The 17,725-nt window shown below is 40.4% G+C and overlaps 1 protein-coding gene across 2 annotated transcripts; it reads left to right on the forward strand.

The window, feature by feature from the left end:
- The first annotated feature begins 748 nt into the window (after positions 1-748).
- ipo7 (importin 7) lies at positions 749-16,523 on the forward strand. 2 transcript variants are annotated; one of them, XM_037095128.1, is made up of 25 exons: positions 749-958; positions 3,449-3,530; positions 6,859-7,012; positions 7,106-7,264; positions 7,345-7,501; positions 7,884-7,973; positions 8,077-8,171; positions 8,260-8,344; positions 8,440-8,574; positions 8,719-8,818; positions 8,911-8,987; positions 9,106-9,222; positions 9,668-9,757; positions 9,909-10,074; positions 10,162-10,322; positions 11,186-11,314; positions 12,125-12,191; positions 12,371-12,496; positions 12,649-12,746; positions 12,837-12,932; positions 13,096-13,316; positions 13,433-13,641; positions 13,742-13,948; positions 14,055-14,171; positions 15,451-16,523. In XM_037095128.1, the coding sequence occupies exons 1-25, from the start codon at positions 875-877 to the stop codon at positions 15,546-15,548; spliced, it is 3,120 nt and encodes a 1,039-aa protein (XP_036951023.1). In that variant the 5' UTR covers positions 749-874; the 3' UTR covers positions 15,549-16,523. The 2 variants fall into 2 exon arrangements, with proteins under 2 accessions (XP_036951023.1, XP_036951022.1); XM_037095127.1 differs by having other exon boundaries at positions 750-958; positions 13,739-13,948.
- The last annotated feature ends 1,202 nt before the right edge of the window (positions 16,524-17,725 follow it).

Here is a 17,725-nt window from a genome sequence, read left to right on the forward strand (position 1 = left end):
GAGTGTCACTGCATATTCTGCAACATGCACTGAAGGCACTAACAGCAGAGCTCCATTTTTTTTTTTTTGCATTGAGTATTTTACACTACACTTGTTACTGCCAAAGTCATCTGGTTGTTTATAATACATGAAAGCTGTTAATATTTGTTCATTTTTGCTGCTGCTGTCTGATGTTTGGTGTGCTAAGATGGATGCACGGTAGAATCAAGGGTGTCAAAACAACAAACTACGCAGGTGACCAAGGGCCAGTGCATGTCACCATTATGACATAATCTACCTTGGTTAATCATCTTGATTCCATTAATATGCATTAATCAACAGTGGGCCCAACAACAAGCATGACCTGTAACAAAAAGTATGTAATCCTCAGCTGCTCATTGGTGACATAAGTCTAAAAACCGAATTGGTAAATGAATAAATAATTATAATATGTAACATCTTCTAGTTGAAGGTCAGTTTACATCAATAACATCTGAAACTAATTCTGTATTTTGGAATATGTGAAACATACAGTAAAGTCAATAACTGAAATACCATTCTTGATTATCATAACTGAAATTAAATTAAGACAAAATTTAAAATAAAAAATGTCTGAAATGTAGCTAACCAGTAAGGGGGGGTCACCTTCCCCATATCTTTGAATCTGAAATGAACGCTTTAGTTCAAGTAATGCTGAAAACTACAACTCCCACAGTGTGCATCTTGCCGCCGGATGTTCGTACTGCACAAATTTGGCGCTGATCTATCCGGGTACTTCATTCACTGCTTCCTTTCGCGCCGGGTAACCGGAGAGCCGTGCGTCCATGTGCGCAGTGACTGGGAATTGATAGACCTCTGAAATATTAAAATCCGAGCCGTAAACAGAGTTTTCGTCATGGATCCTGAGTCTTTGGTCGAGGCCCTTCGGGGCACGATGGACCCCAATCTGCGGGAGGCCGCGGAGCGACAGCTGAACGAGGTAAAAGTTGAGATTAGCCGTTAATTGCGATGGAGGTTGTGGCGCGGTCTCGGATCAGGCCTCAGCCGTTCACAACATCAAGATGGTGTGATCACGCAGACTGGGCTCTACTGCTGATACCTTGAGATCAACAGCTAAATCCCGTTAATCGATAAATGTAGTGGTTACGCCCTCCCTCTTATCACCAGCGTAGGGCCGTTGGCGTGATCTAAATGGCGTTTTTCTAATGTCGATGACACACTCGTATGCCAGTAAGCAACGTCAACGTGAGCTTCATCTTGTGCCAGCTGTGTCGCTAATGCTAAACGAGCTAACCCTCATAATTGTTAGCTCGTCACACACAGTTTCGGCATAGTTTTGACTTATTTCAGGGCTGACATGGCACGACAGTAATAGGACAGATGTGTTATACAACGCGCGATGCCTGGTGAACGCGGGGCATATGCTACATCGGGTATCTAACGGCAGGATACTGATGTTTAGCCACGAAGCTAATATGAGCTAGCTAACTTGGCTACTTGTTGGTTGAGCTGCCATAGTTCTGCTACATAGCTGCTGCTCACGTGTCACTGTGACAAGCCCTAAAATTATGACATTCTTTAATAAATGACTAAGATTTACAACAGTCGACTTCTCACTATGGGTTCCCGCAGCCCCCACTCGATATACGACCGTTGACTTTCTAGCTGCGAAGTAAAAAATACCCTAAAATGGAGTTTAATGTTAGCCGAGTTCCATGTGAGCTAACGTTAACTAAGTTAGCAGCCCTGTCCTGTTTGGGGCAGCAGCAACCGGGCTGCGTAGTTTAAAAAGTTGTCTCCTTATCCAACACTTGTGGGGTTACTTTGGATTTTTAATAGTGTTATTAAACACTACACTTTGGCGTGTTTACAACATTTTTTTTTTCTAGATAATATATACCGTGTAAATGTAACGTCAGGCAGACATGTAAAGGCTACAGTTGGAACGGCAGTGGGCACATTCGACTATAACTTGAGATTGTGGCTTTTTCAGGGCTTCAGTCTGTGCCATTCTGTCGCATTTGACATATAATCGAGGAGAATTAAGTGCCTTACCAAAAAAAATAAATAAATTAAAAAAAGCTTTCCAGTCAGGATTTCTAACCTCTCACCAAAGATGTGTGTAGCTTGATTGCTGGCTGTGGAGATTAAATGCCAGTAGGACTGAGGCCTTTAATTGCTTTGAAGCCCAACTTGTCTGCTTGTGAGATAAATGACACAAGATGGTCAAATCACAACGCTTTCTTCTAAGTCTATGCTCCTTTATGGCACTGACAATTAATTTAAAGAGGGCGGTTGACTAAAACTAAGGCCTATTTTGTATTATATATATTCAGATGATGGTTATGCAGTCATAGCACATGCATTCAGTATGATTTGGCCCCATACAGTAACCCCTCCTCCATGTTTATTTTTTGCCATTGCAAGGGGATTGTTTTTCTTTTTTACACCCACATAAGCATTGATAGTGATGCCTCGCTTGAATGGCAAAGCTGACAGAGAGAGTGCTCTAAGAGTTGAGTTTAGAGGGAAAATAAATCATGTTTTCTGGAGGAGGATGGAGTAAATCTGTTTCTAAATACAGTGCTTTGCTTAGTCATAAACTCTGACTTGGTTTGTTATGGAAAATAGCCAGACGAAATTTGAGTAAGGAATTTGAAAATGCATAAAAACATTCATAAAAGATGCAGAAATACATATTGTAGTTTGTGAAGTGCCACATACCAACAGTGTTTTTTGTTTTTTTTTTGTTTTTTTTTAGTCAGCTGTTTGTTTATTGCTGACCATCGAGATGCAAACATTGGATATATCAGTTGGCCAGCTCCATAATTTGTTCCCTTTATTAGTTCACAGGGATCGACCTAATGCAGCTGCAGTTGTGGAGCTGTAACCTAGAAGTATATGGGTTGTAAACTGCTTATCACAACATCGACTTGTGTATCCCAGCTGGTCGATGTGATCATCCGTGTTCATCAGAATATTTAATTGAACACCTTGGTGATGTCGTATCCACTACCTTTGTATTTTTGTGACAGCTGTAGGAGTTACGAGATAAGCTGGATGGTGCCTATGGGATTTCTTTGTTTTCTAAACAAAATGCAAAAATGCGAGCACGAAATAATTTATCAGTTTTTGCAAAGGTGACAATGCAATAACTGATTTTATTGTTGGTCACCTAGCAACTCTGTTTACATGCCAAACCATGCGTACTCAACTTACCATGTCAAAAGTACAACACCCCAAGCTCCTTTTTGGTAGCACAGTATTTACCAAGTAACCTAAAGTCACTGTAATAGTCTCTTTACAATACAAAAGCACATTGCAGTAGTGCACCATTAACAGCTTGAAGTAGGTTTCATGCAAAATGGTATGAAACCAGCTTCATACAAAATAGTATGAGCAATCTGAGATTTGATATATTTCATTGTTTATAACCGTCTACATTGTTGTTTTCAATTTTGATTCACAGGGTCACACCCAGGTAAACTTTGTGTCCACTCTGCTGCGTGTCACCATGTCTGATCAGCTGGATTTGCCTGTCAGGCAAGCAGGTGAGTCCACACAGACATGTTCTATTAAAGATGTTATGTTGAGAGGGATGGAACTTATTTCACCCATGAATGTGATTTTAAAATCTAAATATTATTTGAGAACATTGTTTAAAAGAATGCTGGAGTCCCTGCATTCTGTTCACATCTCAAGCAGCCAGACCTGCACATCTTTATAATTAAATGATTGGTGTCAACCTGGTTTGGGGAGGGATGAATAAAAAGAACAGAGGTGGAGATTAAAAACAATCTGCTTGGGTTGCAAGATGTGGTGAAAGGTGTTCATAGGAAAACATAAACAAAGAAAATATAAGTTATTGTTCTTGGTGTTAAGACACTACACTGATTTGCTCCCACTTCAACACATTTGTCAATGGATTAAAGAGGTAAGAGGTTTTTTGCCTTTTTAAACAATTTTCTGGTACGGATGTATTAAAGTTATTTAAGGTTTTTGTATTTTAAGAATAAGTTCCTATCCTGTAGATGTTTTACACCTGAAGGCAATGTAGGCTAAGATGTAGTGTGCAAAGACTTGTTATTTTAATTTTCCATAGCTCTAATAAGATTTATTGTTAAAACCTTGTCTTCCTCTTTGAACCCTTGTAGACGTTGAATAAAAAAACTAAATACTTTCATGTTGTTTTCTCCTGAAACTGAAATAAACATCCATGCCAGTGACAACACATTTGGCTCTTTAGTCTACACTGTGTGGCTCTGCCTATGTGTAGCAATTTGGCATCTTGAACACTACTTCCAATTCTGTGTTTATTGGTAGATCAAAAACTGACTGTCAAGGTGCAAACAGCCATCGATATGTAGCCGGCAATCTAAATTTCCATATCGTGTATCCCTGTTTTATGCCTGTTTGGATAAAACCTGAATATGCCAGGAGGTTTGCTACCTGATTGAGAATGAGATTGAATCTCCAAATAAAAACCTCAAATTGGATTTTGACAGTTTGTAAGTAAATGCTGGGAAAGCTGAATGAAAACTTTGCCTGGTCATCTTGCAGCATTTTTTCCCCCATGAATTCATTTGATATATTTTATTTATTTATTTATTTTTTAGTACAACACTCCTCAGCATACAAAAACACTAGCTTAAGAAAAACACTAGCTCAAGAAAACATAAACCAGAGTCACATAAGGATAACAAAACACCCTGTGCGACTTACCACTTACCCCTGCATCTGACTCGAATTTTGTCAGATTGCATTATATGAAAAATGGACTAGATATTCTCCATGACCCCAAGTTAAACAGGTCACTTATATAATACTTTCAAAAAGATAATGTAGCGATGATACATGATTCACACTAGTGTTTTTGTGAGGCTAAAGTGCCACACTGAAGTGCAGTGGACACGTGGAGTTGGTTAAATATAGCTTGTTTTGCTTTAGTCAAATGCAGCACTGTGAGGAAGGTGCCCATGGTGGGAATAATAATAATAATCATAATAATTTAAAAAATCAATGTTCAAAGTTAGAATCTTGACCAGAGTTGCTGGAAAAAGTACACAGATAGCATCATTGTTTGTCCAAGTATTCATCATAGCTGTCCCAGTAAATTAAGCCGTTTTAGGAGCCATGATTTAGTGCAATGGATTACTTTTCCAGCTGTAGGAAAAATGTCGGACAGTGTTGAGAGCAGAATAGAGGAGGAGCAGCTCCTCAAGACTGCACAGAAGCTGTCGGAAGTGAAGCTCAAACGTAGTACATCGTCTGAATTTGTTGTATTGGCACTCAATCACTTGGGATTGTTAATCATTAAGCTTCTGTCTGGCTTGATGTTGGTAGGCAGCCCAACATGAAAAAGGCTTTTTTTTTTTTGTTTTGTTTTTGTTTTGTTTCCCCCCCCCCTATGGAAGCGGTCTCTTTACTTTTATGATTTTTATTTGATTGACAGTAATTACATAATTTTAGGTGAATAGATTGTTCAAATGCATTAATATTTGTTTTATAACAGACAGTCTCTGGACAGTGTCGTCGAATGTGGGTTTGAGTTGTATTTGACTCAGTATTGGCAGCGTGTTCAGTATGTGGTGAGTTTTTTGAGATCTCTCCTCATGAGATTTCTGCTGCCAACAGATTCTGAAGAAGGTAATTTCAGTTTTGTGTTTGGTGGTCAAAGTGTTGAAAAATGACTCAGCTGTTAGACGCTGACATGTTGCTCGTGTTTTTTTTTTTGTTTTTTTTTAAGTGTTTTATTCATTCAATCATTTTTGATTTGAGGACCATTAATTAAGTTTCATCTTGTAACATCAGAGTAGTTGTACTTCCTTGGTGTCGCCAGTCAAATTTCTTGTGTTTAAGTCCAGATAATCTTAATTTTGTAGGTAGATCACATAAAAGCTTACCGATAAATTTACAAAATATTTTATTCGACAATTTTTTTTTTTTAGGAAGGGACATTTAATTGAGCACACCCCTACATATGTGTTTGCTTATTTCATGGTTTAAGCTTGCAGCCTATTTCATTTACAATAAGTAGTTTTCCTCTTCTCCATGAACCTAACTGATGACAGATTCTTAGTGGCTTTCCAGCGTTAGGCGGTCGTGTAGTTCGGTGGTCACGGGGGGGGTTTAATGCTCTGTCAGCATTGATAGGCTGGATTATGATTGCCTCGCCAGCGGTGTAGACATTTGTGTCAGCAGTCTGACGTCCGCCTCCCAGCCCTCACTCCTCCGCGCCCTCAGATGCCTCTCCCCTGCGAGCCACAGAACTCAGAACGGGGCCCCACAATGTAGATGTGAACCCAGCTGACACCCTTGTGCCACATTCAAAACTACTGAACTGCAGATGGAAGAATTGATTCCTGCAGCTTCGGCTTTAGGTGGTTCTGAATTTACACCACTGTGTTGTACACAGTCAGAATGACTAATACAGTCTATACAATGAGTGCGCACATTGAGGATTGCATGAGATTGTACACCTCTGGAGTTTTAAAACCATACTTGGTTTAGTTGCTTTGATGCTCTATAAAGCAGCTTGATGTGAGCTGATTGTTTCTAATGTGCAACAGAGTTTCTGGATGTTTTTCAGGGGGTCTTTATTATGAATATGTCACAATACTAATAAATGCAGACATCACAAACTTCACAAAAAAATGCCAATTTCTGTTTGAGATGTTTAATCTTGCAAACAAATCAACTGAATCTCAGTTTGCTTTTACATGAGATGCGCCTCACATGGCAGTCATACAAATGGTTGGTCATTTAACTTTCTCCTCATATATAGTTTGGTGGTTATTGTAAGCCATTTGACCAAACACTAGTGTTCAGACATATGGTCACAAATGCTAAAGGATCCACTTGTTCCCTCTATCTGTCTAGGTGTGATTTACCTTAAGAACATGATAACTCAGCACTGGAGTGATGGCGACGGTTCAGGCACAGAGACGCCCGTCAATAACATCCCCGAGGAGGACAGGCAGTTCATCCGAGACAACATAGTGGAGGCCATCATCCACTCCCCCGAGCGCATCAGGTAACCACACAGCCTGCTGGAGGAGTTGAGTGAGTGAGGTTTTTTTCTTTTAGATAGCCCAATCTATAACTGCCTTTTTATTAAACTCATCAGGGTCCAGTTGACAACATGTATCCACCACATGATCAAGCACGACTACCCCGGCAAGTGGACGACCATCGTGGACAAGATTGGCTTCTACCTGCAGTCAGACAACAGTGCAGGATGGCTGGGCATCTTGCTCTGCCTTTACCAGCTTGTCAAAAACTATGAGTGAGTCAGAGTTCTCGATCTTCATCATATATTGTGTTGAACATTGTGGTTGATGTGTAACCTGTGTATGTGTGCTTCAGATACAAGAAACCAGAAGAGCGTCAGCCTCTGGTGGCCGCCATGCACATCTTCATGCCCATGCTAAAGGAACGCTTCATCCAGCTGCTCCCTGATCATTCCAGTGATTCTGTCCTCATTCAGAAACAGATTTTCAAAATCCTCTACGCCCTCTTCCAGGTAATCTCACAGCACCTGACATTTTCTCTGTGTGGGTTTGATGGCCATCATAATTTCCAGAAGCCTAAAGTGACGTCTTCAAATTGCTTCTTTTGTCAAACTAACAGTCCAAAACGCAAAGACTCATTAACATCAAACATGACAAAGAAAAGCAACAAATCATTATATTTAAGAAGCTGGAGCCAGCTAATATTTGACATTGTTGCTTGGAAAAAAAGACTGAAAAAAATAGCAGATTATCAAAAACAAAAATTGTCAATTGATTCATTTTGATCAGTTAATCAACTAATCCTTGAAGCTCTAATCCCAAATGCCCATTTCTTGCTATGCATGTGTTCAGATTAGAGTAGGGAAAAACTAACTCTCTTGTGTTTCTCCACAGTACAACCTTCCTCTGGAACTCATCAACAGACAGAACCTGACAGAATGGATGGAGATCCTGAAGACAGTAGTGGACAGAGATGTTCCTCCAGTAAGGAGATGACTAAATGCATATGACACTAATATCCCCACTCACTGATCACAAAAGCTCTTAACAAGCAGAGTGTACAAACCTTGTCTCTTGTTTTGTTTAGGAGACAATGCAGATAGATGAAGATGAGCGGCCCGAGCTGCCATGGTGGAAGTGCAAGAAGTGGGCCCTTCATATTTTGGCCCGGCTGTTTGAGAGGTAAAAATATAATAACTGTTCAACTTCTTCAATGAATAGTAGAAGCATGTTTGCCAAAAATATTCACTTTATGAAACTGTCTTTGCAGGTATGGAAGTCCAGGCAACACAACCAAAGAGTACACAGAGTTTGCTGACCTTTTCCTCAAGGAATACGCAGTTCCTGCTCAGCAGGTAAGAACTTCACACAGTGTATTGTCAGCAGCAGCTCTCCAGTCAGTCTGTTTTAAAAATAAAAGTTTTTTTTGTTTTATACATTTCCCTACTAGGTGCTTCTGAAAGTCTTATACCAGTACAAGGAAAAGCAATATGTGGCTCCCAGAGTACTCCAGCAGACACTGAACTACATCAACCAGGGCATAGCGCATGCCCTGACGTGGAGAAACCTCAAACCACACATCCAGGTATAAATGCAACACGTCTGAATGTCCAGGAAAAATAACCTAATAATGTGGCAAGTCGTAGCTGTAACATCAGCCAGCAGATGAAAGACAATATGTCAGTCTGTTCCTTCGTCCCTGATTGTGACTTCTCTTTCTGTTTTTCAGGGCATCATTCAGGATGTGGTGTTCCCCCTCATGTGTTACACAGACAGTGATGAGGAACTGTGGCAGGAGGATCCATACGAGTATATCCGCATGAAGTTTGGTAAGCAGAGGAAGTTGGTTCCTGTCAATCGAAAGGAATCCCGTGAATCAGTGATGACTAAACATTAATCTGATCTCTGCCGTCCCCTTTAGACGTGTTTGAGGACTTCATCTCTCCAACAACAGCAGCCCAGACGCTCCTCTTCACTGCCTGCAACAAAAGAAAAGAAGTGGGTAGAAATTATTTTGTGCTTTTATTTCCTCAGAACTTGGAAAAGATTCTGCATCTGCCCCCACAATTCATATTTAATGAGGCCTAATCCAGTTTGTTGTTTTTGCTCTTTTAAGGTGCTGCAAAAGACTATGGGCTTCTGCTACCAGATTCTCACTGATCCTGCCTCTGACCCCAGGAAAAAGGACGGTGCACTCCACATGATAGGCTCTTTGGCTGAAATCCTGCTGAAAGTAAATAGCTTTCTGCACTACATCCTTGGCAATTCATCTTTTCTGCATGCAGATTAAAAAAACACAATTCCCACTGAGCAGAACAGTTGTTGAACTTTTGTGTCATGGTGCAGCGAATAGGATTTTCATCACACCATACTCTTTTATACCTTGACTTCCCTCATGGGCAATTGGTTGTAAATTATGCTGTCTAACTGGCGCAAGAAATGATTTTGCAGAAGTTTGTTTGGCTGTGGGCTTTTTGAGATGGTGAAACTATTGTGCCTACTTGGCTGTTTTGGTGAAATCTATTTAAATATTTCATAGCTGTACACCAAATTCTCAAGAGCTAATGTGTTTTTATTAGGTAGGCTATCAAGTTAGAGATGTATTTCTGTTGAACTTAAAAGACAAGCATTGTGAATTGTTTGACTGTCTTGTGAAACTTTTTTTTTTCTCTACTCAGAAAAAAATTTATAAGGACCAGATGGAGTTCATGCTGCAGAATCACGTCTTCCCCCTATTCCGCAGTGAACTGGGCTACATGAGAGCCAGGGTAAGTGATCATTTCCAAACAAGCAGACCAATAACTCACGTGTTAACATTACTTTAAATTAACCCAAGCTTGTTATATTGTCACACTTCCTTGATTTATAGGTAATTTAATGAGTTCTTCTCACATTTTCTCCACCTCTGTTTTCACATAGGCTTGTTGGGTGCTGCATTACTTCTGTGAGGTGAAGTTCAAGAGTGACCAGAACCTGCAGACAGCCCTCGAGCTGACCCGCCTTTGTCTAATCAATGATAATGAGATGCCAGTTAAGGTGGAGGCTGCTATAGCCCTGCAGGTTCTCATCAGCAACCAGGAGAAAGGTGAGCAAGTAAAAGTCATGAAAATCAAAATAAAATGAATGTGTAAGTCAGAATTGTCTTAATGATCTTGTTTGTTTTGTTCTTTAGCCAAAGAATACATCGTCCCCTTCATCCGGCCAGTGATGCAGGCACTCCTGCACATTGTCAGGGAGACAGAGAACGATGACCTCACCAATGTCATACAGAAGATGATCTGTGAATATAGTGAGGAGGTCACTCCAATAGCAGTGGAGATGACGCAGCACTTGGTAAGTGCATGTCATCATTTCACATGATACGATCACCAAGCGGCCAATAAAATCCCCCCCTCTGGCTGCAGAGCGACAAGAGAAACACAAATATCTCAGTCATTGATATAAAAAATGAGCCGTTGCACAACATCCAGGCTTCATTCAGATGCAGGACAGACAGCTGCGATGAAAGTTACTCAGAGATCAATCAAAAAAGACCCTCTGGTCTTGATTAACTTAAAAATGTCATGTGCCCGACAAAAAATATTGGGGGTTTTTTTGCATTTAATCCAAACATATATCCACTACAATATTCTTGGCTAGTGAAAATGAATATTCATTTTCCATATTTCCATTACATGCAGCTTTGCATAATTGGATTAACAAACACAACCTGCTTCTGTCATTTGTTCAGACACCCTATTGAAAACATCAGCATTTCAATTTTGCATAAATGAGCCTTAATTTCTGAATATCTCAAAGCAGAATAATCTGTTCACAGGATACAAATGAAAATCAGATATTGTCATATTTGGAAAAATAGTGCAATTTTAATGTGCATGAAAATGTATTTGTTTTCAGGATGCATTTGTTTTTTATCTTTTAGCCATCAGAATTTTTACAGTTTGGCTGTTTGCCATGTTCACATACTGATCAGATGCCAAAATGTTTGCAACTGAGACAGTGATGAGCTCAGTGTGCGGTGATGTCACTTGTATCACTCCTGTTACTTTTAAAGAGAACTAGCATCACATTTTGTTAATTCAAGCCATTTCCTACATTTTAATGTGGAGAGAAAGAATTAGACTGATGGTAAAATGTTTTAGTTCTTGAAGTCCACAGACACAATCATAACAGTGTCTTTGTTCTCTTTTTGACAGGCTATGACGTTCAACCAGGTGATTCAGACAGGGCCCGATGAGGAGGGAGGAGATGACAAGGCTGTGACAGCTATGGGCATCCTCAACACTATTGACACATTGCTAAGTGTGGTGGAGGACCACAAAGAGGTTAGCAGCATAGCCACTAAGCATTCTGCCCCCACACACATACACACTCACTCTGCTGGCTGATCACTCATCTCGGCGCCACTTCATCTACAGAAGCAGCTCTGGTCTGCTGTAGCATTACTGCCAACACACTTGAGCCACCCACCAACTCCTGGGAACACGCTCTGTTCTCACCATGTTCAAAATGACTCAGAGGCTGAGGCAGACGCTAGAAATAGTGCTGGGGCACACTGCCACCATGTCTGCTGAAACATAGGACTGTGGCAGCTCGAAGCCAAGAAGCCATTAGATTTGACCGAGCATTGCTTTACACTGAGGGTTTTTGATTGCATAACAGTTCAGTAGCTGAGGAACGTCTGTGTACGTCACAATGCTGCAAATAATGAGAAGTATTTGTATTTGACCAGGGAACTGTAACCTATTCATTTAGTGTAGACACAATAAAGGACCAGGTTAGTCATCAGGAACAAGAAAATAAAAACGTTAATGGTGAGGAGGTGCTCATCCTCATCACTTTAATTGACTTGATTAAATAATCATTTGCTAATTATCTAAAATCCTAAAAAATTTGGATCTTGAAATTTTTCATTTCATTTAGTTTCCCAGCAACATAGAACACCAAATCCGTGCTTGACAAATAGGTAAAATTGGTATAAGACATATCTCTAATTGTTGGGCTTTGCACCTTGTATTGGATGATACACTACAAATATTGTGGTGTATCATTGCGTTAACACAGCTTTGATCATGACAGCTTTATCACCCAAAAGAAATTCTATTGATCTCATTACGTTAACTGTCATGTTTCAGATCACTCAGCAGCTGGAGGGCATCTGTCTGCAGGTGATTGGCACCGTGCTGCAGCAACATGTACTAGGTAAGCAGGACAGGTTCCTCCACATTCCACCTGCATGTTGTTCTAGAACTGTCTGCTCACCTCAGAGATGACCCATTGATAATAAACAGATTCTCGCTCTCTCGCTCTCGCTCTCGCTCTCGCTCTCTCTCTCTCTCGTGTGTGTGACTCACCTTTCTCTTTTTTCCTTCTTTTCTCAGAGTTCTATGAGGAGATCCTGTCCTTGGCTCACAGCCTGACCTGCCAGCAGGTGTCGCCACAGATGTGGCAGCTCCTTCCACTGGTGTACGAAGTCTTTCAGCAGGATGGATTTGACTACTTCACAGGTATGTGCTTGGGCTTGCATAAGAATGCTTGGTTGTTTTCGGTGATGTTTAGAAACCAAAAGAATGATAAGCACTCGAGTCAAGGAAGAAAAAATGGGAATTTGATTTGCTTTAAATTCAACTGTGTGAAAGTAAAAGTTTCTCTGTTTCAGACATGATGCCTCTTCTTCATAACTATGTCACAGTCGACACAGATACTCTGCTATCTGACACCAAATACCTGGAGATCATCTATAGCATGTGCAAGAAGGTAAAAATAATGCAGTTGATGATGCATGATATAAGGGACTTATTATTTGTTGCAACTGGGAGGTTTACCTGACCTCTTCACTTTACACAGGTCCTGACAGGTGATCCAGGCGAGGACCCCGAGTGCCATGCAGCCAAGCTCCTGGAGGTGATCATTCTGCAGTGCAAAGGTCGTGGTATTGACCAGGTCAGTCTCCATAAACAAATGTACACCTCAGAATGATAGCTCAAGTCCATAGAGAAGTTAAATATCTACAGGAGACATTCCATCCTGAAATGAAAACAATTTAAATGTAATATTCCCAATAAAGACATGCTGTATTGAAGATGTATTTGCTGCGTGTTTGCAGGTTGTGCCGTTGTTTGTGGCTGCTGCGTTGGAGCGCTTGACCCGGGAGGTGAAGACCAGCGAGCTAAGGACTATGTGCCTGCAGGTGGCCATTGCTGCCCTTTACTACAGCCCCCCTCTTCTCCTCAACACTTTGGAGAACCTACGCTTCCCAAACAACACTGAGCCTATTACTAACCACTTCATAACCCAGTGGCTCAAAGATGTTGACTGCTTCCTCGGGTAAGAGTGAAAACATTACAGAATACCTGCTCCTGACTGCTATATCTCACAATATGCCTTGAGCCTGTTTTTAATGAAAGAACCTAGTGATGCTAACTGTTTGTTCTTGCTCTCAGCCTTCACGACAGGAAGATGTGCATTCTTGGACTGTGTGCTCTCATTGACCTTGAGCACAGGCCTCAGGCTGTCAACCAAGTGGCTGGCCAACTTCTTCCAGCAGCCATCCTACTCTTCAATGGCCTCAAGAGGGCGTATGCCTGTCGGGCAGAGCATGAGAATGACGAAGATGACGATGATGAAGATGGCGAGGAGGATGATGAAAACGGTAAGGCAGAAGTGTTTTGATGTGCCGTGTGTTGCATCAGCTGACTTGTGTAATTAAGTGATATTAAAATGTAAAACTTTACATCCGTGTATGAAAGTAGCCGAACTCGGCAGCGACGAGGATGACATCGACGAGGAGGGCCAGGAGTACCTGGAGATGCTGGCAAAGCAGGCAGGAGAGGACGGAGATGATGAAGACTGGGAGGAGGATGACGCTGAGGAGACGGCCCTCGAGGGCTACACTACAGCTGTAGATGATGAAGACAACTTAGTGGACGAGTATCAGATCTTCAAAGCCATACTACAGAGTAAGACGACGAGCTGTTGATCGCTCTCCCCTGTGAATCAAATGTAAATAGTTAAGTTAAACAAATGTTGTACAACTGTGGCTAATCTGACTCCATTGTCATGCAGACATCCAGACCCGTGACCCAGCATGGTATCAGGCACTAACACAGGCCCTTGATGAAGAACAGGGCAAACACCTTCAGGACATTGGAACACTTGCAGATCAGAGACGGGCAGCACATGGTGAGCACCAGCTGAGACTCTACCCCAATTTTCCTATTAAACTCTGATGCAGCTCTTCAGACTGACAATAAAGCTATTTTTTTACATGCTATACCCTGTTTTTTTTTTTTGTTGTTTATTAATGACTGTAATTTATGCATTTACTTAAAAGACAACAAGTATTGAGGGCCTATACCCAAATATTGTACCATTCAGTACAATAAAATCTGCTGCTTTTCTGTCATAGGCAAGAAAGGATGAGTGTGGGATGATTAAATGATGATGGAAAAAAATAACATAATTCGGATAAACTATGGGGCTGTTTGACTGGGAACCATTTTGTTGGTGTGCAAGATTGTTGCACACTCGTCGCTACAATGCAAAAATCTTACGTCAATAAATGACCACGGTCGTCATGAAAGACGTCTGTACATGAACAAAACATTGTTATGTTCCTTGACTGTCTCATCTTTTGTTATGGCTTTTTTTCCCCCTCTTTTCCATCGCTGTGCCCTCATTTCGCATTCTCGCTTTTATTGTTGACTAAAAATAAAGCTCTGGGTGAATCACACTGGGGGAACAGTAGAAAACCATGAATCAAAATCTAGCGTGGTCTGGTCATAGCCAACCATACAAGCCTTCAACTCCTGAGTTTAGAACAGCAGAGCAGAGGGGGAAAGACTGAGAGGAGAGTTTGGGTTGGTTACCCTGTTTTCATTTCAGGTCCATTGGTAGGCTAAGATTTTTAACAACAACTGTCCCAAATATGCCACTAATCAGAAAAATAGCCCAGCACATCTCATCAGTGGAAAGTTTGGAATGAATGAAGAAGGCGCAATCCATCGAACCAGAGATGCAGAAACTGTTCCCAGAACATGTGGGTCCACCTTGAAAATTGTATAAAGGGGGGGCAAATGAATTGGATTTTCTCCAAGTTAAGGGAAATAAATTCTTTAAAGTCTTATTTTTGTTCTGGCAGATCAGACTCCACTGCAGGCATTTTCAAAAATGTTTGATTTGTGATTAAATGCTTTTAGGGGGATATGAACATGCATAATCAGATCACTTTATTTTGTTTCTGTGCAAACGATCTCTGAGCAGAATAATTTTAAATGGGATTGGTTGAAGAAATATTGTCCCTGTATCCACAATGATGCAGGAAAAGGGATTTAAAGGCTGTTCTTCAAATGAACATTAATTTTGTCAGTGGTCCCGTGCCAGTGATGTAGTTAATGAAACTTCAGAAAACAGCTTTGATGGAGAAGTGATTAAAGTACTGTTCCTTGTTGTCTTGTTACAGAATCCAAGATGATCGAGAAACACGGCGGTTACAAGTTCACAGCGCCAGTGGTGCCATCTACTTTCAACTTTGGAGGCACTGCTCCGGGAATGAATTGAGTCATCCGTTCTACTTTTTATTACTCTGTGACTGATTGTAGTGAAGTGAAAAAAAAGCTTGTGTTGTTCCCTTAAGTAGTGGTTCCAGAACTGGTTCTTCTCAGTCATTCTTCAATCTGTCTAATGGGGAAATTGCACCAGAAGATGTGGGAAAGCAACCAAAATGCAACCAATGGCTGGGGAAAACAAACCAAGAACTTGAGCACGATGCAAGAGAAGAAGCTCTGAACAACGTTGTCTCCTGGAGCCCAGTGTGGACGGGATACCATGACGGCAACTCTTTCGTTTTTTTCCCCACTTCAACAAAATTGGGGGATTAACAGTTAGTAATTGATAATGGGACTTAATATTTCATTATCACTGTTGTGGCCAAATGGCCGTAATATGGTTATACCTCTGGTAGTGGTGATATCTACGTTATTTTCTGCATAAACAGTCATGTTTATGTACATACAAGCCAAGGTTATTGATTTTTCAAGTAGCCTTGAAAAAAACAACCAGAGGCATTTGTAAGGTGTTAACAGCTGTATTCATATGTAGCATATTGGATACTTCATAGCACTATGTGATGCCTGATCTCTGTAAATTAATGACTAGCACTTTCATATTGTGGTCTCTAGCCTTCTGTATCAGACTGCAAATTTTTTAAATTGAAGACTATTTAAAATGAAAACAGCTGTAACTTTGTTACTTTGCAAGCGACCTCTGTAACGGCTGGTTGTCACACATCTGGTTACAGAGTGGATCGGTGGGCAACTCGGAAACATTATTGATTTCAGGAAAAAAGAGAATGCTCTTGGTGTTCAGTATGGCTACAGGACATGTGTTTTTGAGCACTGAAAGTACAATTGAATACATCATTGAAGCATGTACAATTGGACTTGTCGTGAAGGTCTCAAGCTTTTGGTTGGTGTATGGATGAACCATCTATATATACAACAACATATTAAAAAAAAAAAAAGCTAAGGGAATTCATGAACTCGACTGCTTCCTTTATAAAGGCACACTTTTCCTGTTTTATGAATTTATAAGCATTTGTTTAATCAGCCTCACTTTTTGATGACTGTGTGTTTGACATTGTCATATACTGTTTCTACACACCTGGTCTGAGGATTTGACCCCTGTACACGCGAGCTCTGAATCAAAATCGGAGCAATGGATCGCTGGGACACCTCGGGTGACTTTATCCCAACATTATCATCAAGTCTGAGACAAGAAGCCTGAATGTGATGTTCAGTTAACTGTAGAAGGATAAACAAGGTATTTGATACAACAGTGCCAAGGCCTTTCAACATTAGGAAAAGCACAGGGCTAAATATTAGAATGAACCATAGCTTTCCATTAACCTGTGTCAGTTGTCAGTAGCTCCGGTGCTTTTTCTACTATGACAAGTCAAAATGTCTGCTGTGAGGAAAATCCTAGTACCAGGCTGTTTGGGGAATATCCACCTCTAACACACAAGATCAGCTGACATGCAGCCTTAAGTGTTACCTAACGCAACCTTTAGGCTGGACTCTACATCAAAATATGGTTAAGGCCTTCCTTATTTCAGTTTTGTTCTTATGATTTGAACAGTTCTCAAGTCATTTGTCTAGTCACTATTCCATATTACCACAGCATGCAAAAACTGCACACATTGCATTAAGAATAGGAGAATTGTGGTGAAAAGAGGCCTGCCAGGTCACTTTGAGTTTAGTGTGTCCCCAAAAAATGTATAACTTTGGTCAATAAGGGACAAATTTGGTTTCCGACCCCTCAGAATTAGTTGTGGGATGACAATTAGATTTTGAGGGGCTTTTAAAGGGTCAGTGACTAAAACTCAAAGATGACAAATAATCAAGTACATTTACTCAAGCACAGTTCAGAGTATTTCCATTTTCTGCTTCGTTATACTACACTACCACATTTTTTAGGCAAATATTGTGCTTTTAACTCATTTATTTAATAAGATACTTTCTTTGCATCAAAGTAACACATTTGAATTCATGACAGTGTATAGTATATACATAGATGTAAATATACATGTCATTTATTTGTAAATTTGATGAAGCCAGATATTTTAAGAGTATTTGTAGGGGTGATTTTTAACCAAACTAATGTTTTAACATCATATTTACTTTAACTTTCTAAAAGTAAATATTACTCTGCCACACTGGTAATAGTTATATTCCATCATT

This window comes from Acanthopagrus latus, chromosome 4 (assembly GCF_904848185.1).
Source record: "Acanthopagrus latus isolate v.2019 chromosome 4, fAcaLat1.1, whole genome shotgun sequence".
Classification (NCBI taxonomy): Eukaryota; Metazoa; Chordata; class Actinopteri; order Spariformes; family Sparidae; genus Acanthopagrus; species Acanthopagrus latus.